The sequence below is a fragment of the Coffea arabica genome, chromosome 10e (assembly GCF_036785885.1).
Source record: "Coffea arabica cultivar ET-39 chromosome 10e, Coffea Arabica ET-39 HiFi, whole genome shotgun sequence".
Taxonomy (NCBI): domain Eukaryota; kingdom Viridiplantae; phylum Streptophyta; class Magnoliopsida; order Gentianales; family Rubiaceae; genus Coffea; species Coffea arabica.
The window spans coordinates 14,436,529-14,458,118 of record NC_092328.1 but is presented as its reverse complement, the minus strand read 5'-3'; the positions used below and the strand labels follow the sequence as shown (position 1 = coordinate 14,458,118).

At 34.7% G+C, this 21,590-nt stretch overlaps 4 protein-coding genes across 5 annotated transcripts; 3 read left to right on the top strand and 1 right to left on the bottom strand.

Moving 5' to 3' along the window:
- The first annotated feature begins 944 nt into the window (after positions 1–944).
- LOC113712009 (indole-3-acetic acid-amido synthetase GH3.17-like) lies at positions 945–3,616 on the top strand. The gene is made up of 4 exons (XM_027235286.2): positions 945–1,288; positions 1,442–1,543; positions 1,640–2,421; positions 2,834–3,616. The coding sequence occupies exons 1-4, from the start codon at positions 996–998 to the stop codon at positions 3,403–3,405; spliced, it is 1,749 nt and encodes a 582-aa protein (XP_027091087.2). The 5' UTR covers positions 945–995; the 3' UTR covers positions 3,406–3,616.
- A 2,164-nt stretch (positions 3,617–5,780) lies between these two features.
- Positions 5,781–6,428, bottom strand: LOC113711324 (uncharacterized). The gene has a single exon (XM_027234487.1). The coding sequence runs from the start codon at positions 6,426–6,428 to the stop codon at positions 5,781–5,783; it is 648 nt and encodes a 215-aa protein (XP_027090288.1).
- Positions 6,429–8,519: 2,091 nt separating this feature from the next.
- Positions 8,520–10,143, top strand: LOC113712008 (indole-3-acetic acid-amido synthetase GH3.17-like). The gene is made up of 2 exons (XM_027235285.2): positions 8,520–8,827; positions 9,250–10,143. The coding sequence occupies exons 1-2, from the start codon at positions 8,680–8,682 to the stop codon at positions 9,816–9,818; spliced, it is 717 nt and encodes a 238-aa protein (XP_027091086.2). The 5' UTR covers positions 8,520–8,679; the 3' UTR covers positions 9,819–10,143.
- A 5,807-nt stretch (positions 10,144–15,950) lies between these two features.
- On the top strand, positions 15,951–20,768 carry LOC113712002 (indole-3-acetic acid-amido synthetase GH3.17-like). 2 transcript variants are annotated; one of them, XM_027235271.2, is made up of 5 exons: positions 15,951–16,141; positions 18,073–18,366; positions 18,512–18,613; positions 18,708–19,489; positions 19,870–20,768. In XM_027235271.2, the coding sequence occupies exons 2-5, from the start codon at positions 18,074–18,076 to the stop codon at positions 20,439–20,441; spliced, it is 1,749 nt and encodes a 582-aa protein (XP_027091072.1). In that variant the 5' UTR covers positions 15,951–16,141; position 18,073; the 3' UTR covers positions 20,442–20,768. The 2 variants fall into 2 exon arrangements, with proteins under 2 accessions (XP_027091072.1, XP_071924111.1); XM_072068010.1 differs by having other exon boundaries at positions 15,951–16,195.
- Positions 20,769–21,590: the final 822 nt, after the last annotated feature.

Below are 21,590 nucleotides of genomic sequence, written 5' to 3'. Positions count from 1 at the left end.
AATTTGGCTTGACTAGTTGGTTAACCAAACTTGAACGAGCTCTTACCAAGCGAACTCGATTCGAGTATCGAATAGGTTAGCTCATTTTTCAGCCCTATGAGTTGGTTCCCTTATAGAGTACCATTTTTGTCACTTTGAAACTTTAGTCCCAACATAAGGGTTTATGCATAGCTTTGGAAACTATAGAAGGGTTACATGGAAAAGCATTAAATCATAGGGGGTAAAGTATAATTTGCCCTATTAATTATATTGCAGAATACAACTGGTATCTAGTATATTTTTGCCATATTTTGGATAATGCATACGAATAAGCTTCCTTTTATGTATAGAAATGTGCTATTCATTTAAATTTTGGATCACCTCTCTAGGGGTATTATTAGCCAAATCAAGCCCAAATATTAAGGTACTAGAGCTCAAGATCAAAGAAAATTAATTTGTGGTTGAGTCCGAGCTCAATTTCAATGAATATCATGTGTTCATGCTTGAGTTTGACTCAAGAAAATTATGAGGACGAGCTGAAGCTCAAGATTGAGCTTGCTCGACAAAATATACATAAAAACTCTATAAGCTAAATAAGGAATATTACATGGAGAACCTACTCAATTCGTATAGCAACTCAAATTACTCGAACTCGATTTGAGTTCAATTTTGACTGAACTCAAGCATGGATATAGATCCATAAGAGCTCGATCATTTGGCAATTTTGGATTGTGCAAGTGATGAACATAGCATAAGGAGACCAAGCAACTCAATGAGTTTTTCTGTTTACACCATTACAAATTTACAATGGTACATACAGCAAACTAACTAGGCATCTAGGAGAAGGGAATGAGGATGATAGGACGGATCACCTGGCCAATGGGTTTAAAACGGCTTAACCATGGCGTAAATCTTTTTCTCAAGACAATGTAGTTGAGCGTGCTTATTCAGTAATTAGTTTCCCTGTATATTTCCCATCCCCAAACTCAGATTCTGCATTTCTTTTCTTTACCAGAATGCTGCCAACCTTTGATCCAAGAGATACTGAAGCTGGTTCGAGGATTTTGGAGGATATAACCAGCAATGCTGGTCATATACAAGAACAGGTCCTGGAGGAGATTTTAACTAAAAATGCAAGCACCGATTACTTGAAAAGTTTTCTTAATGGTCACTCTGATAAGGGACTATTCAAGAATAAAATTCCTGTGGTAGATTATGAAGATATCAAGATTTACATCGATCGAATTGCACTGGATGGAGAGCCATCTCGGATTTTAACTAATGAATCCATTACTGAGCTAATGATCAGGTAAATCAGTTTCTTTGATTTATTGTAAATAGATTAAAGGAAACTCCTAAATGGAGTGAGAGTAAAGTCAATAGTGCTGAAGAGCGAGTTATTTCTATTCGTTTTCATGAATTTCTTGTTTTTCTTAACTGAAAACATCAACTTCGTTGGCAGCTCGGGCACTTCAGGTGGGAAGCAAAAGTGGATTCCAAAAACTGCTGAAGAGGGAGAGCGCAGGGCCTTCTTTTTTTGTCTCCTTGCTACTGTTCAGAATAGGTAAATTCACTAATGCAATGAATTTACAGTTGTTATTTCATCAGCAGAATTATGAGAGTCAAATAAAAGGTGCTAAATGTATAGCTTTGAACTAAGGTACCTCCACGGCTTAAACGATGGGAAAGCGCTGTTCTTTGTCCTTATCAACCCGGATATCCACACTCCTGGTGGCTTAGTTTTAAGAACAACTACAGCAAGCGAGATAAAGAACAGAAAAGACAGATATCCTGAGGTTATATTGTGTGAAGATACCAATCAGAGCTTGTATAGTCAATTACTTTGTGGCCTTGTGCAGCGAGATGCGATAGTAAGCATTGGTACATTTTTCGCCTCGGGTTTGCAAAGGATAATCAAATTTTTTGAGGAACATTGGCAAGAAATGTCTTCCAACATAAGAACTGGACAAATGAGTGATTGGATCACTGACCCTAAATGCAAAAGGACTGTCTCCTTGATTTTGAGCAAACAAATGCCAGATTTGGCCGATTCAATTGATCTTGTGTGCCAAGAAAAATCTTGGGAAGGAATAATTAAGAAGATCTGGCCAAGGACCAAGTATGTCCAGGCCATAATTACTGGGTCCATGGCACAGTACATTCCCGCGCTTGAATTCTATACAGGAAGGTTACCTGTAGTTTCACCAGCCTATGTTTCTTCAGAGGCATGTTTTGGGATAAATTTTAAACCATTATGCAATCCTTATGATGTCTCATATACTTTTATACCAAACATGGCTTACTATGAGTTCATACCAATTGGTAATCATCAAGATCCAAACTGCACCAATAGCAAGGATGCTCACTTGAAAGATCACATTGTGGATCTTGCTAATGTTAAGATTGGCCAACATTACGAACTTCTTGTCACGACCTGTACCGGTAAGATCTATATACTTTTGACCTGAAAAAAGATCTCTATACTTTTGATTGACCTAATTGCATATGGTATACTGTAGACGTGAACTATAATTCTGTTAGTCTGTCCCATGAAGTACTCTGCAGACACAAAATTGCCTCTTGAACTGTTTGCATCTTATTACCAGAAGGTGTCTTCTGATTTCCATCTGAATCTATTTATCATGTTCTAAAATGGAAGTATCTCCATTTGTTTCTGCTTAACAATATGTAATGTGCAAGAGTTGTTTTGATGTTCAAATTTGTCAGATATAGGTACTGCATTCTGGTTTTTCGTGCATCTATTATCCTGATAAACATAAACAATGATGATTAGGGAGTTTAGAAGCTCAATCGCTCTGATATCTAGAATATTGATAGAAGCGTGTACTTTCAGGTTTATACAGGTACAGAATGGGGGATATTCTCCTGGTGACAGGTTTTCACAATACCACTCCCCAATTCAAATTTGTACAAAGGAGAAATGTGGTTTTGAGCATTGACACAGATAAAACAACTGAACACGACCTCCAGAATGCAGTTACAATTGCAATGCATATCCTTGAACCACTTGGGTTCTTTCTTTTGGATTACAGTAGCTATGCTGATACATCCTCTATTCCTGGTCACTATGTACTCTTTTGGGAGCTTCAACTCAGATCAAACGATGATATACCTGAACTTGATCAGGTTAAAATGGAAAAATGCTGTAGTTTACTGGAACAATCTCTGGACCTGGAATATAAGATGCTGAGGAATCAGAGCATCAGTACCATCGGTCCTTTGGAAATTAGAGTTGTGAAACAAGGAACATTCAACGTGCTCGTGGACTTTTATGTTTCTCGAGGAACTTCTTTAAACCAGTACAAGACACCTAAGAACATAAAGTCTGAGAAAGCCATTGAAATTCTGGACTCCAGAGTGGTGGGAAAATTTTACAGCAGAGAAGTACCTAATCAAGACTCGTAGCCTGTGGTCTTCAAGAATCTTTTTGCATATTTCATCCTAGGCATTCATATACCTTGTCTTGCAATGTCAAAATTTAAAAGTAATTCACCATTTTATGGATGCATTTGTGTTCTACTATTTTTCAGTTTGTTTGTGAAGCTTGGTGGATGAGGACAGTATCTGAAACTCTTGTACTCATCAAATTGAGGGCAATGCTATTCTAGTAGCAAAAGATGTTATTCTCCTCTCATGGAGTTTCCTAGTGAGAGTTTATTCTCTCTTAGGAATTTTTCGTGATGTTTTCTCCTCTCCTAGAGATTTCTAATGATAGCTTTTGTAGTTTATTCTATTTGTTGTATTATATCTAAGTTTTCTCCTATTTGGTTGTTGGACCTAAAATCTTTTAGATCTACCTCATTAGATCTCACTTTAACATCTGAATTTAAATCAGTTCATTAGTAGGTCTGGGAGAAAAGAAGCAACACAGTTGGAAGCATCAATAGATGATATTGGGGCAATAAGGGTTTTATCTTTTGATATTTTTGGGGTTTTACAGTGTAATATTCTATTGATTTTCTAGATAAGTATTTGTTTTTCAGATCTGTTTGTATCTATGTATGATTGGTATAATTATTGCCATTAGTATAGATTTAATGTTATGATGATGTTTTATTAAAAAGAAAAAAGCTGGTCAAATTTAATTCAATAATTATAAATATGGATTGCTAGGCTATGACTGGATATCAACAATATAGATGAAACTAATCTATCAAGTAGATGGGGGAAATTTAGGAACCCAAATTTGGAAGAATGGCTTGACTGGAACTTAAAACAACATGACATTATAGAGATAGAAGATGCAGATTGGCAGGTGTTTGATTCAAGAACTTTTTTTTATTTCGCCTGGTATGCTGGGAACCTATATTACTACAATTAAGATAAAATCAATGTTCAAATAGTGATAGCCCATGCCGAATTCAGTGAGGAATCTCTCACCAAGTATCATAGAGCATTACAAAAGGAGTTGAAGTTTATCAATTGCAGTAAGCCCCAAATTGGATAGGTGAAACTAAATGTGGATGTAGCACCAAGCAATGGTTTAGGACAAGCTGGAACAGGAGGACTAATTAGAGATGAAAGGGGTTACTGGATGAATGGGTTCTGTGTCAGCTTGGGAACTACAAATAACATGGGCCTCATTTGACAAGTGAATTTTTTGGGTGGTTGTTTAAAATTTTACTGCAGCTTACTGTAGAAGTTGTAGAAAATTTTTTTGAAAAATGTAAATTTTTGGATATTTTGAAATGTATAGTTTAAAAACTTTGAGACAATAAGAGATAATAAGGGCAGTCTAATCTCAACATGGTCAATCCCAACCTCATTAAGAGGAGAGGCTGCAACCTTGGAAGCTCATGCTATCAGAACTGCCTTGCTCAAAGCATTGAAGGAAAATTGGACGTCCATCTTGATACTTTCGGACTGCAAAGTTTTGGTTGACAAATTAAACCACATGAGTGAAGACCTATCTGACATCAACATTTTCCTGAGAGATATCAGGACATTAAGTAGGTCTTTTTGGCGTTGTACTTTCTCCTTTGTTAAGCGAGAAATCAACACATGTAGTCATGGTTTGGCGAAATTCACCACTAACCTTATTAACGAAACTAGGTGGAAGAATAGCTTCCTTGTGTGGACCTCTATGGCTGCACAAAGTGATTATCTGGCAGCTGCCAGCTAGTATGTACATGTCTCTATATGTATCAAAGATATTGATGATATAAATGAATGACTTTTGACAAAAAAAAAAAAAAGAATCAGACTCAAACGTGAGTTTGGAGCTAAATGACAAGGCACCTCGGGAAATCCCACACTACACTCTAATTTAACATATAAAGAGTTGGCTAGCTAAACAATGGAAGTGGGAATTGAAGTATGAATGGCACGAGGGTAACAAGTGCATGGATTATTTAGCAAAATTAAGGCGTTCTTTAATAACCCAATTCAGCACTTAAATTTAATGAGTTCAGATTATAATATATTGTGATGCATTTGATAATAAAAAATAGAACATCTAAATGACACTAAATTTTCTAATCAAAACATGCTCTAAAAAATAGGGTAAATTTATATACACTGACAGTGTATACACTTATCACATAATGTGGAATACACCCAAATATATCATGTTTAATACTTAACAATTTATTTACTTAATGAATTCAGATTTCGGATTTCAATTTTTAAAATTTAGTTTTATCAAACGGCACCCTAATTGAATTCGTTGGCACACCACTAGAAGAGTTTAGAAAATTATTGGATTTAGATGTCATGGATGTAACTATACCCAGATTGGTTGCTATTACACCCGGACAGGGTATAATAGTTTTTTTTTTTAATCAAAACGACAACGTTTCATTCATAGACAAATCCAGATTACATCCTTTGGGGCAACTGCCCTTACAATCCGCTTGAACCAACTCAAGCAACCACGCTGGGAAGTCAGACTTCCATTCAGCAGTTTCCTTCAATTTAATAGCAAAATTTGCCAAACAATGACTAACAGAGTTGTTAATCCTTCTAGTGAAGGAAAAACAACATTCATAAAAACTGGACTTTAGTTTTTTAATATCTGAGAGCACTGTTGCAATGGCTGCATCATCTTCCTCTGTATTTATTCCATCAATTACTTGCTTACAATCTGACTCAAACTCCACTCTTCTCCAACCCTGACTTTTTGCCACTAACATGGCAGCTCTTAAAGCCAATGCTTCTTCTAGCTTGGGATTTGAGCAGCTTGTATTTGGAACTGCCCAAGCTCCCACAATTTTCCTTTGCCAGGTCCTTGCAATCAATCCCCATCCTGCTCTATCCTCTTTTTGGTTAACAGCTGCATCTGAGTTAATCTTGATCCACGCCTCACTTGGTTCCTTCCAGCCACTCAGCTCCTCTTTTCCACCACTCTTAAATCGAACTAATTCCCCTTCTGCTTCTTGAGCTTCCTGATACTCCCTCCATTCCAATATAGCTTTCTGAACTACTGCCATCAGATCCCTTCCTTTAGCATCAAACTGCCTCCCATTCCTTAACTTCTAGATTTGCCATAGCAAATTCACCGTTAGGGCAATTCGTTCCGGACAAGGTGTAATAGTTAGTAATGGGTACATTGGTCGTTATGACAATGAGAACAGAGTTGAGCATACTCCTTTGGAGTCAAAATGCTTAGTTGAGACTAGCAAACTTCAAGGGGTAAAAACTCAGGGGTCATGCATTTAACTTTTTCAAATGACATATCTCCTCCGATGGGAGAATGCTATTTTTATCCAATAGCATGAGTAGGGTACTATCGAGCCGAGTCGAGCTCGAGTAGCACCATACTCGAGCTCGAACTCGATCAGAATCAGTGCGACTCAAGCTCGAACGAGTAAATAAATTTGGACTCGAGCTCAACTCGATAAACTAAAATTAAACTCGAGCTCGACTCTTTGAGTTCGATTAAATATCAAGCCCGACCTACTCGAGTTCGAGCTCGAGTTTTAAACTAAATCTATAAATTTTTCTCAAAATATATAATATAAATATAATATAAAAACTCGATTAAGCTTGTCGAGCACTCGAATATTTATTTTTGGAGGTCGAACTCGACTCATTGAATGTAATGAGTAGCTCGAACTCAAGCCAAGCTTTTGACTACTTGCGAGCGGCTTGACTTGATTGCACCCCTAGGCATGAGAAGGGTGAACTTATCAAGGCTAGAAATTCTGATGGCACAACTGTCTTTTTATCTACTGACATAAACCAAAGTTCATTTCATGGCTTTGACTATTTGATCTGCTAAATTATAATTGAGCCTGATTGCATGTGGCTACTTTAATTAACCTAAATTCATTCACATTAAAAACAGTATAACTTTCTTCTATAGATCAGTACGTTCACGTTAATTGTGGAAACATACATGAATTCGTTGTATTTGCTCCGCTAAGTTATTAGCAGAGCAACAAATCTAGACACGACCATTGTTTTCAACTAGTTTGATCTAAACCAGTCCTAATAGGACACCAAAAAAAGCATGTAGTCTTAATTTCTTTTTGGTTATAATAAAGTTTGGGTGGAGAAAAATATTATCTTATTCCAATTCAAAGCAGGCTAATGACGTATTTATCGGTACAAACAATGCTAGGAAATTGCACGACAAATTCTTCTGGAAATTCTCCATATGTCATATGAAGCACCTCGAAATCCTCCATGTCATATGGAGCGCCTTATAGTGGTTCTTATAGATTACTTGCTAATGAGAGACTGCTGATAACGAGAATTATATTTGAATTTTCATTTAGATAATGTGAACAAATCTTACCAACTGAACCAACTCTCATAAATACCAGTAATACAACAATATTCAAAATTAAAATGAATATTTCTCTTCAATGCAACTAATTGTGTCTTGACAATCAACCTTATCAATCCAATTTCAAATTCACCACCACCACGTGGGTCGTCAATTGTATGATGCAATTGCTTAGCAATTTCAGAAAGTTCCTTCCCCAGTTGACCACCAAATGAAATTTATACGTATAATGGAAAGTAAAACATGTGGAAATTTAGGTAAGGGAAGATCTAATAATCTCATAACACAAGGGATTATCTATTTGGGAGAAATATAGTTTTGGTCCCCAATGTTTAGACTATATGCCAAATTAGTCCCCAATATTTTCACAAAAAATAAATTTACTCCCCAAAATTCGTGATTTTAGACAGCTTTAGGACAACTAATGGAAAATCATCATAACTAATAGTTAACATCAAATTGGCACTAGTCAAAAGTTTTGAATTAGTATTTCTAATCCCTAATGTTTCAAGTTTGGATCATTATGGTCCAATGGGTTTTAAGTAGTTACAATTAGAGCTTTTAAAATAAAATAATATGTGAATTAAATTAAATGTACAACAAATATGTTCCTAAATTTCTATAAAATTTCATGAAAACACGTTATATTGACACAACATGGTGGTAGCCTATATATATCTTTGTTAAACAAATTACAATTTGGATGACAATATACCAATAATAAATAAAATATAAAGTAGTGGAAGAAAAGGAGAATTCTAGTTTTATAATTTAAGTTTGTCCTGGCCATAATTACTGGGTCCATGGCACAGTACATTCCCGCGCTTGAATTCTATACAGGCAGGTTACCTGTAGTTTCACCAGCCTATGTTTCTTCAGAGGCATGTTTTGGGATAAATTTGAAACCATTATGCAGTCCTTAAGATGTCTCATATACTATTATACCAAACATGGCTTACTATGAGTTCATACCAATTGGCAATCATCAAGATCCAAACTGCACCAATAGCAAGGATGCTCACTTGAAAGATCACACTGTGGATCATGCTAATGTTAAGATTGGCCAACATTACGAACTTCTTGTCACGACCTGCACAGGTAAGATCACTGTACTTTTGATCTAAAAAAAGATCTCTATACTTTTGATTGACCTAATTGCATATGGTATACTGTAGACGTGAACTATAGTTCTGTTAGTCTGTCCCATGAAGTACTCTGCAGACACAAAATTCCCTCTTGAACTGTTTGCATCTTATCACCAGAAGGTGTCTTCTGATTTCCATCTGAATCTATTTATCATGTTCTAAAATGGAAGCATCTCCATTTGTTTTTGCTTAGCAATGGCCATGAATATGTAATGTGCAAGAGTTGTTCTGATGTTCAAATTTGTCAGATACAGGTACTGCATTCTGGTTTTTCGTGCATCTATTATCCTGATAAACATAAACAATGATGATTAGGGAATTTAGAAGCTCAAACGCTCTAATATCTAGAATATTGATAGAAGCGTGTACTTTCAGGTTTATACAGGTACAGAATGGGGGATATTCTCCTGGTGACAGGTTTTCACAATATCACTCCCCAATTCAAATTTGTACAAAGGAGAAATGTGGTTTTGAGCATTGACACAGACAAAACAACTGAACAAGTCCTCCAGAATGCAGTTACAATTGCAATGCATCTCCTTGAACCACTTGGGTTCTTTCTTTTGGATTACAGTAGCTATGCTGATACATCCTCTATTCCTGGTCACTATGTACTCTTTTGGGAGCTTCAACTGAGATCCAATGATGACTTTCCTGTACTTGATCAGGTTAAAATGGAAAAGTACTGTAGTTTAGTGGAACAATCTTTGGATCTGCAATATAAGATGCTGAGGAATCAGAGCAACACCATTGGCCCTTTGGAAGTAAGAGTTGTCAAACAAGGTTCATTCAATGTGCTCATGGACTTTTATGTTTCTCAAGGAACTTCTTTAAACCAGTACAAGACACCTAAGAACATAAAGTCTGAGAAAGCCATTGAAATTCTGGACTCCAGAGTAGTGGGAAAATTTTACAGCAGAGAAGTGCCTAATCAAGACTCGTAGCCTGTGGTCTTCAAGAATCTTTTTGCATATTTCATCCTTGGTCATATACCTTGTCTTGCAATGTCGAAATGTAAAAGTACTTCACCATTGTATGGACGTATTTGTTTTCTACATTTTTCAGTTTGTTTGTGAAGCTTGGTGGATGAGGATAGTATCTGAAACTCTTGTACTCATCAAATTGAGGGTAATGCTATTATAGTAGCAAAAGATGTTACACTCCTCTCATGGAGTCTCCTAGTGAGAGTTTATTCTCTCAGGGATTTTGAGTGACAGTTCTCTCCTCTCCTAGAGATTTCTAATGATAGCTTTTGTAGTTTTTTTGCTATTTTTTGTATTAGATCTAAGTTTTTGCATATTTGGTTGTCGGATCTGAAATCTTTTAGATCTACCTCGTTAGATCTCACTTTAACATCTGAATTTAAATCAGCTCATTAGCAGATCTGGGAGAAAAAAAGCATTGGAAGCATGCATAGATGATATTGGGACAATAAGTGTTTTATCTTTTAATATTTTTGGAGTTTCACAGTGTAATATTCTATTAAATTTCTGGATTTGTAATATCTAAACAAATACGACTAATTTTGGTTTTCATTTTTCTTTCTCTTGAAAAGATCATCTGACTCTTCTCCACTTTGCTTTCCCTTGGAATGCCCTTTGCAGCACATATATTTCTTTATTTAATTCTTGGGCGATGAAGGTGACACTAGGAGATGGTGTTATTTTGTTAATTGTTATCAATTGAAAGCAACTTTTTTTGGTTTAAAGTATCCTTCATTTAAAGTCTGAAAAGGCCATTGAAATACTGGACTGCAGAGTAGTGGGAAGCTGTTACAGCAGAGAAATGCCTAATCAAGTATCGTAGCCTAGAGCTGAAGAATCTTTCTGTGCATTTTATCCTAGATGAAATACAAAGGCGGTTGTACATCTGGTCTTGCACTATTGATTTTTACAAGTACTTAGCTGGTCTTGCACTATTGATATTTACAAGTACTTCTTCACCATTATGGATGCATTTCTGTTCTGCTATGTTTTCAGTTTGTTTGTGAAGCTTGGTGGATGAGGATAGTACCTGAAACTCTCGCACTCGTTAAATTGAGGGTAATACTATTCTAGTAGCAGAAGATGTTTTCCTCATAACCAATTGGTTCTACGCCAAGTGTAATTAAGTAATTATAAATACTTTCCAACATTAAATTCAAATAGAAGATGAACAAAATTCATCTTTCATCGATGTAACATAAAAATAAAATAATTAGTTTCGTTCAAGTAATTATGACATGATAAGAGGAGGCATGAATTAGATCGCTATTTTTCAAACGATTCACGCCCTTATATAGTATTATTTATGTATTAGGTCTCAATATGTTGCTTCTTAGATACAACAATCTAATTTTTCCTACATTGTAACCTACTTCAATTTAAACAATTGAAAATAAACAAAAACCTAACCTAAAACCGTTCTTTGCCCCATATAAAAATAGTCCAATAATACATACATCTCTCTAGTGTATTATTTTCGTAGTAGCAGCAACTTTAGTAGAAAAATAGGGATGATTTCAGAAACCTCCTCTGAGGTTTCTCATAATATCACTCAACTCCTCTGAGGTTTCTAAAATCTCACTTGTCTCTCGTGTCAACTTGATAAGACTAAATATTCTTATCAGATGTCACAAATCCACAATATTACCCTTACTCTTAATAACTATTCAACCAAAAAATCAAAACAAAATAAAATTTTTAAACCAAAACATGTAGATTAGAACAAAAAAAAAATTGTTATCTGATAATGGTCTATATTTCTCTATATCGAGATCATGGTGAGATTGCAAAGGACATGGATAACTTAAATCTAGTTAAAATCAACCACTTAGGAGGATTTTGGTGTAATTAACACCTTGAAAACTTTCGTAAACAGTTATATGAAAGTCAAGAAAATTTCTTAGAAATTACATTGAATACATGATGTTGTTTAACTTGTATTGAAAAATTAAAATAATCTCTTCATATATGTGAATTCTTCAAGGTGTAAATTTTGCTTTGTTTCAAAACAACTAAAATAAATAGTTTAAGTGAAGAAATTCACATGTTATAAAAAGTTAACCTTATTGTATTTTTTATTGTTGTTGGAAACTTTATAAGTAGGATAACATAAAGATAGTACTGTAATAAAAGTTTTATCTTTCTTGCATTTCCTTCAAAGGGACTAAAATGTTACAATAAATGTCAATTTAAGAGAAGTAAATGAGATTTTAAAAATCTCAGGGGAGCTGAGTGATATTATGAGAAAGGGGAGGTTTCTGAAATTATCCCAAAAAAATATCGTACAAGTATCCCCTCATGAATACGTAAAATTAGAAAGATTAGTGTAAAAAAATATAAAAATAATGTATTGTTTAAACCTCTATTGATAAAAGTACAAAAAGGGCGAGATGGTGTTGACTCTTTCAATCACTTTTTATTCTCACTTTCCATTCTTCCCAATTACAACTAATGAACATTCACTAAATACCTTTATCATCCGATACATGTAATGTAAGGACTATAATTATACAACTTTATACTAGCGTTACATTTTCTATATTAAGAGTTCTTTTTCATGTGAATGTATAAATAATCAAACTCTTTTTTCCAAAATAGAAAACCTATTGCTTTACATCCTCTAATAAGCACTGAATGTTAAGGTTTTCATACAAAGGCTTCCATTTGGAAATCAGAAGTAAAATTCCTAAAAAGACACTTATTAAGAATTAAGGATAAAAATTTAGTATTATGTTATGGATAAAAATTCATATAGTGTAGCTAAATACTATTTTCACACAACAAATTACTTAATCCAGTACATGAGAAAAAAAATTCTAAGAGACTGTCTCTAGCAACTGGACCAAAGCCCAATGGTTAACGTTTCTTTTTCCTGCCCGATCAAGTTACTTTTCAGCATCCTATTGCTCAAAAGCTGTTAATATGTTGCTTAGCAATACAGATACAGTTCTTGATCCTATTGTCGTTTACACTAATGACGACGAGATTTTAATATTTTATGTTTACACTGTCGAACGGTTTGCATTTGCAGATTGAAAGTCAAAATGGATACTCGTCTTTATTTTTCTTTCCTTCATGCAACAATTCATGTACCATTCCTACTATATATTACTCCCTAGATAGAGGATAAGGGGAAGCTAATGGAACTTGTGTATGGGATAAGAGGAACTTACCAAATCTCTCTCAAATCTCTTTTGATAGCCTACAAACTAAACCCAAAGGCAAGTTGATTACGTGTCTAATCACGTGAACATTAAACTATAAAACAGTCTTGATTCCCTTAATTGTTGATGACTACTTCATCTCTACTATACAGGCATCCCAAAAAAAGAAAGCTTCTTCTTCTGCTGTTCCTGTCTTTATTTTTAATTTTCTTCGAAGGTTTTTAGTCTATTGTTTTCAGTGTGTTTAAATAAATCCCTTCCTTTGTTCTTCTTACTTTTGGTTTAATGAAGGGTTTATTCTTCTTATCCCGTAATCAACCTATTGATCTTATTCTCTTAAGGATCAGGGAGGAAGAAAGAAGACAAAATAACAAGAATTTGATAATGAGGTATTTTCCTTTTCCCTGGTTGGGAATTTTCAATCACTAAACTTTTGTTAATCAATTTTTCTTGGCGATATTTTGATTTTCTTCAAGTTTATTGGAATATTTTGTTTCTTTTTACTGCAACAGAATTCTCAGCTCCTAGTAAAGTGATAGTATTAGAAAGGCTTTGTCAGATCAGTGATGTTATACTACATTTGTGCTATAAAATTGTACAATATTTTGCAATGAATGACAGCATATTCAAGAGGTGTTATAGAATGTTTTGTTATATAATTACTTGAAAAAACCTTTGAAAATAATAATATATCATTTTTAAGATGTAATGTATGTAAAATATTAAAAAATAGGATTCTCATAATGTGGTAACTCTCATAGGTGGCCGATCTAATAAGGACCTTTATAAGATGAAAAAATATCAAGCCTTTCATTGACCGAATAGCCGCTGGAGAGCCATCTAATTTAATATCTGCTGAAACCATTACTGAGCCAATCATAAGGTAGATAGATGATAGTAATTTGAGAATTTCAAGAATTGTAGCATCCCGTGGAAATTTAATATAGTGCAATCACATTGCCAATGTAAATTACGGATTACGAAAATTACTTCCATTGATCAACGTAAAAAGTTTTTTTTTTTTTTTTGGTGTTTTATTACCACTGTGATTTTTGAGTAGTCTTGTAGAAATATTTGCAGCTCAGGTACTTCAGGAGGGAAGCACAAATTGATCCCAACAACCGGTGAAAACAGCAATCCAAAGAAGAAAATTTTAGATTGTGCACCATGAGGGTATAATAGTTAGTAATGGGTAAATTGGTCATTATAACCATGGGAACAGAGTTGAGTATACTTCTTTAGATTTGACCACCGGTCAAAATGCTTATATTTCAAGTTAAGAGTTGCAAACTTCAAGGGTGAAAATTCATCATTTAACTTTTTTAAATGACATATTTCCTTCTATGGGAGAATGGTAATTTTATCCAATGGCATGAGAAGGGTGAACTTATCAAGGCTAGAAATTCTGATGGCATAATTGTCTTTTTAGCAACTGACAGAAACCAAAGTTCATTTCATCGCTTTGACTATTAGTCATGGGGTTTGACCTGCATACTTGGTGAATAAAGGGGCTAAATTATAATTGAACCTGATTGCGTGTGGCTACTTTAGTTAACCTAAACTTATCAAGGCTAGATCCATAACTCATTCACATTAAAAACAATATAACTTTGTTCTATAAATCAAGTTAGTTGTCGAGACATATATTAATTTGTTTTGTTTGCTCCACCGTCAACTAGCCATCATAAACTTTGAGGTTCATCAAACTCTTAGGAATAGAGTAGGAATACAATGTTGCAAATTTTGAGGTTTGCATCCCTAATATGAAGTGTCTTTATAGTGGTTCTTATAAATTGTTTACTAATGAGAGATTACTGGTAGTGAGACTTGTATTTAAAATTTCATTAGATAATGTGAACAAACTTTACCAACTAAATCCACTCTCATAAATACCAGTAATACAACAATATGCAAAATCAAAATGAATGTTTCTCTTCAGTGCAACTAATTGTGGCTTGACAATCAATTTTATCAATCCAATTTCAAAATCACCACCACCATGTGGGTCATCAATTGTATGATGTAATTGCCTAGCAATTTCAGAAAGTTCCTTCCCCTAGTTGGCCACCAAATGAAATTTATATATATAAAATGGAAAGTAAAACAAGTGGGATTTTAGGTAAGGGAAGATCTAATAATCTCACAACCAGGGATTATCTATTTGGGAGAAATATAGTTCTGGTTCCCAATGTTTAGCCTATATGTCAAAATTAGTCCCCAATATTTTTACAAAATAAATTTACTCCCCAAAATTCGTGATTTTAGACAGCTTTAGGACAACTAATGGAAAATCATCATAAATAATGGTTAACATCAAATTGGCATTAGTCAAAAGTTTTGAATTCGTGTTTCTAGACCCTAATGTTGGAGTTTGGATGATTACGGTCCTATGAGTTTTAAGTAGTTACAATTAGAGCTTTGAAAAATAAAATAATATGTGAATTAAATTAAATATACAATGAATATGTTCCTAAATTTCTATAAAATTTCATGAAAACACATTATATTGACGCAGCATGGTGGTAGCCTATATATATCTTTGTTAAATAAATTATAATTTGGATGACAATATAGCAATAATAAATAAAATATAAAGTAGTGGAAGAAAAGAAGAATTCTAGTTTTATAATTTAAGTTTATTATAATTACTACTACACAAATTGTTGCATGTCTTGTGCATGTATATTTTAAATTCTTGTAGTTAGCCATTGTACTTATTGCTTATTTTTGCGCAAAGTTGGATGGACTGGGGACTACATTTGCTTTGCAAAATAGATTAAGGACTCATTCTACGTATGGGTGATAGGTTAAGGACCAAAATTACAATTCTCCAATTTCTTTTAATCTAAACATTGAAGACTAATTTGATAGGTGGACCAAACATTGGGAACTAAAACTGCAACTCTCCCTGTATGTATGTACAATTTCGGGTCAACTTTTGATGAATAGGGACCGACGCAAACAACTTCCTGTTTCACTGGTAATTGGTCAACCTTGGCAGCTTCACTGCTCCCCAGTGCCTGCGTCACTGAGTAGCAGTCGACAAAAATTAGGTCTCAAAGGCTTCATTTTCTGCAAGATTTTTCCAGTGGAATCATAGTGCAATCAAGATTTTTCCAGGTGAGGTATATTTGGGCCGTAGGATTATATGCAATCATGTTCCTTTTAGGTGAGGTATATTGGCTTCCTTGATTAATTTCCTCTTGTTGTTTCTGATGTGATTCATATGTTTTTCTTTTTTCCTATGCTGTATGCTTACTTGGCCACATATTTACAATTTTTTCGAATGCTTTGCATTTGTAGGTCGAAAGTCAACAAGATTCATACAGTCAAGTTGTTAATCCTGTCTTAATATGTAGTTCTTTTAGTTCAGTATTTTTCAGAGTTATGGTTATCATGCTGACAAGTTTGGTGACATTAGTTACACGTTTTACTTGGCAACTCCGTTTACTGGAAAACCCCCAAAATCAACACTTTTGTATTAATTAGGAGAGATTACACTTTAGTCTCCTGTGATTTAGTGCTTTTCCATATCAACCTTTTACCATTTCAAAGTGCTTTTCCATATCAACCTTTTACCATTTCAAAAACTATATGTAACTCCATCATGATTTGGACTAAAATGTCAAAATAACCGAATTTGCATTCGGTAACCTAATCTACTAAAATATCAAAAATACCCCTATGTTAATATGAAAACTATTTGTTAACCAGAGGGATGTTATGTATAGATTTTGAACACAAAAGGTAGTTATGTGGAAAACACTAAATCATAAGGGACTAAAATGTCATGCATACTGTGTTTACATATTTTGGCAATTTTAGTCATTTTAGTTTCTAAATGAGGGTAATCTCAACATTTTAGTTGATGGCGGTGTAAACGAATCTAATCAAGTTGAAAACCCTTCTATTCAAGTTTTTTTGATTATTTTAACAAGTTTGAAATTTTGTTCAAACTTGACTTGTCTATTTGCTGAACCGAGTTTGAACGAATTTTTTTATTGAGTTTGAATGTTATTGAGTATAAAACCCTGTTCAAATTTGGCTTAACTAGTTGGCTAACCAAACTCAAACGAGCTCTTACCAAGTGACCTTGATTTGAGTATCAAGTAGGTAAGTTCATTTTTCCACCCAATGAGTTGGTTCCCTTACAGAGTACCATTTCTATCATTTTGAAACTTTAGTCCAAACATAATGGTTTATACATAGCATTGGAAACTATAGAAGGGTTACATGGAAAAGTATTAAACAACAGGGGATAAAGTATAATTTGCCCTATTAATTGTATTGCAGAATACAACTGGTATCTAGTATATTTTTGCCATATTTTGGAAGACGCATACGAATAAGCTTCCTTTTATGACTAGAAATGTGCCATTCATTTAAATTTTGGATCACCTCTCTAGGGGTGTTATTTGCCAAATCAAGCCCAAATATTGAGGTACTAGAACTCAAGATCAAAGAAAATTAATTTGTGGTTGAGTCTGAGCTCAAGTATAATGAACATCACATGTTCATGCTTGAGTTTGACTCAAGAAAATTATGAGGACAAGCTGAAGCTCGAGATTGAGCTTGCTCGACAAAATATACATAAAAACTCTATAAGCTAAATAAGGAATATTATATGGAGATCCAACTCAATTTGTATAGCAACTCAAATTACTCGAACTCGATTTGAATTCGATTTTGACTGAACTCAAGCATGGATATAGATCCATAAGAGCTCGATCGAAGGTACATTCAAGATCATTTGGTGATTTTGGATTGTGCAAGTGATGAGCATAGCATAAGGAGACTAAGCAACTCAATGAGTTTTTCTGTTTACACCATTACAAATTTACAATGGTAACATACAGCACACTAACTAGGCATCTTGGAGAAGGGAATGAGGATGAAAGGATGGATCACCTGGCCAATGCGTTTAAAAGGGCTTAACCATGGCGTGAATCTTTTCCTCAAAACAATGTAGTTGAGCGTGCTTATTCATTAATTAATTTCCCTGTATATTTCCCATCCCCAAACTCAGATTCTGCATTTCTTTTCTTTACCAGAATGCTGCCAACTTTTGATCCAACAGCTACTGAAGCTGGTTCAAGGATTTTGGAGGATATAACCAGCAATGCTGGTCATATACAAGAACAGGTCCTGGAGGAGATTTTAACTAAAAATGCAAGCACTGATTACTTGAAGGGTTTTCTTAATGGTCACTCTGATAAGGGACTATTCAAGAATAAAGTTCCTGTGGTAGATTATGAAGATATCAAGATTTACATCGATCGAATTGCACTGGATGGAGAGCCATCTCGGATTTTAACTAATGAATCCATTACTGAGCTACTCAAAAGGTAAATCAGCTTCTTTGTTTTGTACTAATTAGATGAAAGGAAACTCCTGAATGGAGTGAGATCAATAATGCTGAAGCACGAGTCATTTCTGTTCTTTTCATGAATTTCTTGTTTTTCTTAACTGAAATCATTACTTCGTTGGCAGCTCGGGCACTTCAGGTGGGAAGCAAAAGTGGATTCCAAAAACTGCTGAAGAGGGAGAGCGCAGGGCCTTTATTTGTTGTCTCCGTGATACTGTTTTAAACAGGTAAAGTCTAATGCAATGAATATACAGTTGTTATTTCTTCAGTAGAATTATAAGAGTCAAACAAAAAGTGCTAAACGTATAGCTTTGAACTAAGGTACCTACAGGGCTTGAGCGATGGGAAAGCGCTGTTATTTGTCCTTATCAACCCGGATATCCACACTCCTGGTGGCTTAGTTTTAAGAACAGCCTCAGAAAGCGAGATGAAGAACAGAAAAGACAGATATCCTCAGTTTATATTGTGTGAAGATACCAATCAGAGCTTGTATAGTCAATTACTTTGTGGCCTTGTGCAGCGTGATGCGATAGCAAGCGTTGGTACATATTTCGCCTCTGGTTTGCTAAGGGTAATCAAATTTTTCGAGGAACATTGGCAAGAAATGTCTTCCAACATAAGAACTGGACAAATGAGTGATTGGATCACTGACCCTAACTGCAAAAGGGCTGTCTCCTTGATTTTGAGCAAACAAATGCCGGATTTGGCTGATTCAATTGATCTTGTATGCCAAGAAAAGTCTTGGGAAGGGATAATTAAGAAGATCTGGCCAAGGACCAAGTATGTCCTGGCCATTATTACAGGGTCCATGGCACAATATATCCCTGCACTTGAATTCTATACGGGTGGGTTACCTGTAGTTTCATCACTTTATGGTTCTTCAGAGGCATTTTTTGGGATAAACATGAAACCTTTGTGCAGTCCTTATGATGTCTCGTATACTTTTATACCAAACATGGCCTACTATGAGTTCTTACCAATTGACAATCATCAAGGTCCAAACTGCACCAACAGGAAAGATGCTCATTTGAAAGATCACATTGTGGATCTTGCTAATGTTAAGATTGGCCAACATTATGAACTTCTTGTCACGACCTTTACAGGTGAGATCACTGTCCTTTTGAATTGACCCTAACTGCCTGTGGTGTACCACAGATATGAACTATAATTCTGTTAGTCTGACCCATGAAAAAGTATTCGATAAAACACAGAAGTGCCTCTTCAAGGTGTCTACTGGTCTCCATTTTAAACGCTTTATCATGTTCTAAAATGGATAGTAGTTCCATTAATTTCTACTTAACAATTGCCTTGGACATCTAATGTGCACAACTTGTTCTGATGTTCAAATTTGTCGAATATAGGTTTATTACATTCTGTTTGTTCTATACATTTATTATCCTGATACACAACCAATGATTATTAGACAGTTTAAATGCTTAAATGCTCTAATGTCTAGAATATTGATGGAAGAATGTATTTTCAGGTTTGTACAGGTACAGAATGGGGGATATTCTCCTGGTGACAGGTTTTCACAATTCCACTCCCCAATTCAAATTTGTACAAAGGACAAATGTGGTTTTGAGTATTCACACAGATAAAACAACTGAACAAGACCTCCAAAAAGCAGTTGCAATAGCAATGCAGATCCTTCAACCACTTGGCTTCTTTCTTTTGGATTACAGTAGCTATGCTGATACATCTTCTATTCCTGGTCACTATGTACTCTTTTGGGAGCTTCAACTCAGACCAAACGATGATACACCTGAATTTGATCAGGTTAAAATGGAAAAATGTTGTAGTTTAGTGGAACAATCTCTGGACCAGAAATATAAGTTGCTGAGGAATCAGAGCATCAGTACCATTGGTCCTTTGGAAATTAGAGTTGTGAAACAAGGAACATTCAACGTGCTCATGGACTTTTATGTTTCTCAAGGAACTTCTTTAAACCAGTACAAGACACCTAAGAACATAAAGTCTGAGAAAGCCATTGTAATTCTGGACTCCAGAGTAGTGGGAAAATTTTACAGCAGAGAAGTGCCTAATCAAGACTCGTAGCCTGTGGTCTTCAAGAATCTTTTTGCATATTTCATCCTAGGCATTCATATACCTTGTCTTGCAATGTCGAAATATAAAATACTTCACCATTGTATGGATGCATTTGTGTTCTACTATTTTTCAGTTTGTTTGTGAAGCTTGGTGGATGAGGATAGTATCTGAAACTCTTGTACTCATCAAATTGAGGGCAATGCTATTCTAGTAGCAAAAGATGTTATTCTCCTCTCATGGAGTTTCCTAGTGAGAGTTTATTCTCTCTTAAGGATTTTTAGTGATATTTTCTCCTCTCATAGAGATTTCTAATGACAGCTTTTGTAGTTTTTTCTATTTTTTGTATTAGATCTAAGTTTTCTCATATTTGGTTGTCGAGTCTAAAATCTTTTAGATCTACCTCATTAGATCTCACTTTAACATCTGAATTTGAATTAGTTAATTAGCAGATCTGAGAGAAAAGAAGCAAAACAGTTGGAAGCATGCATAGATGATATTGGTGCAATAAGTGTTTTATCTTTTGATATTATTGGAGTTTCACAGTGTAATATTCTATTAATTTTTTAGATTTGCAATATCAAGATTTGTTTTTTAGATCTATTTGTATTTGTGCATGATTGATGTAATTTGTGCTATTAGTATAGATTTAATGTTATGATGATGTTTTATAATAAAAAAAAAAGTTGGTCAAATGTAATTCAATAATTATAAATATGGATTGCTAGGCTATGACTGGATATCAACAATATGGAAGAAACTAATCTACCAAGCAGATGGGGAAATTTAGGAACCCAAATCTGGAAGAATGGCTTGACTGGAGCTTAAAACAATATGACACTGTAGAGATAAAAGATGCAGATTGGCAGGTGTTTGATTCAAGAACTTTTTTTATTTTGCCTGGTATGCTGGGAACCTAATATTACTGCAACTAAGATAAAATCAATGCTCAAACAGTGAGAGCCCAAGCCGAATTCAGTCAGGAATCTCTCACCAACTATCATAGAACAGTACAGAAGGAGCTGAAGTTTATCAATTGGAGTAAGTCCCAAATTGGATGGGTGAAACTAAATGTGGATGGAGTATCAAGCAACAGTTTAGGACACGCTGGAGTAGGAGGACTAATTAGAGATGAAGGGGGTTACTGAATGAATGGGTTCG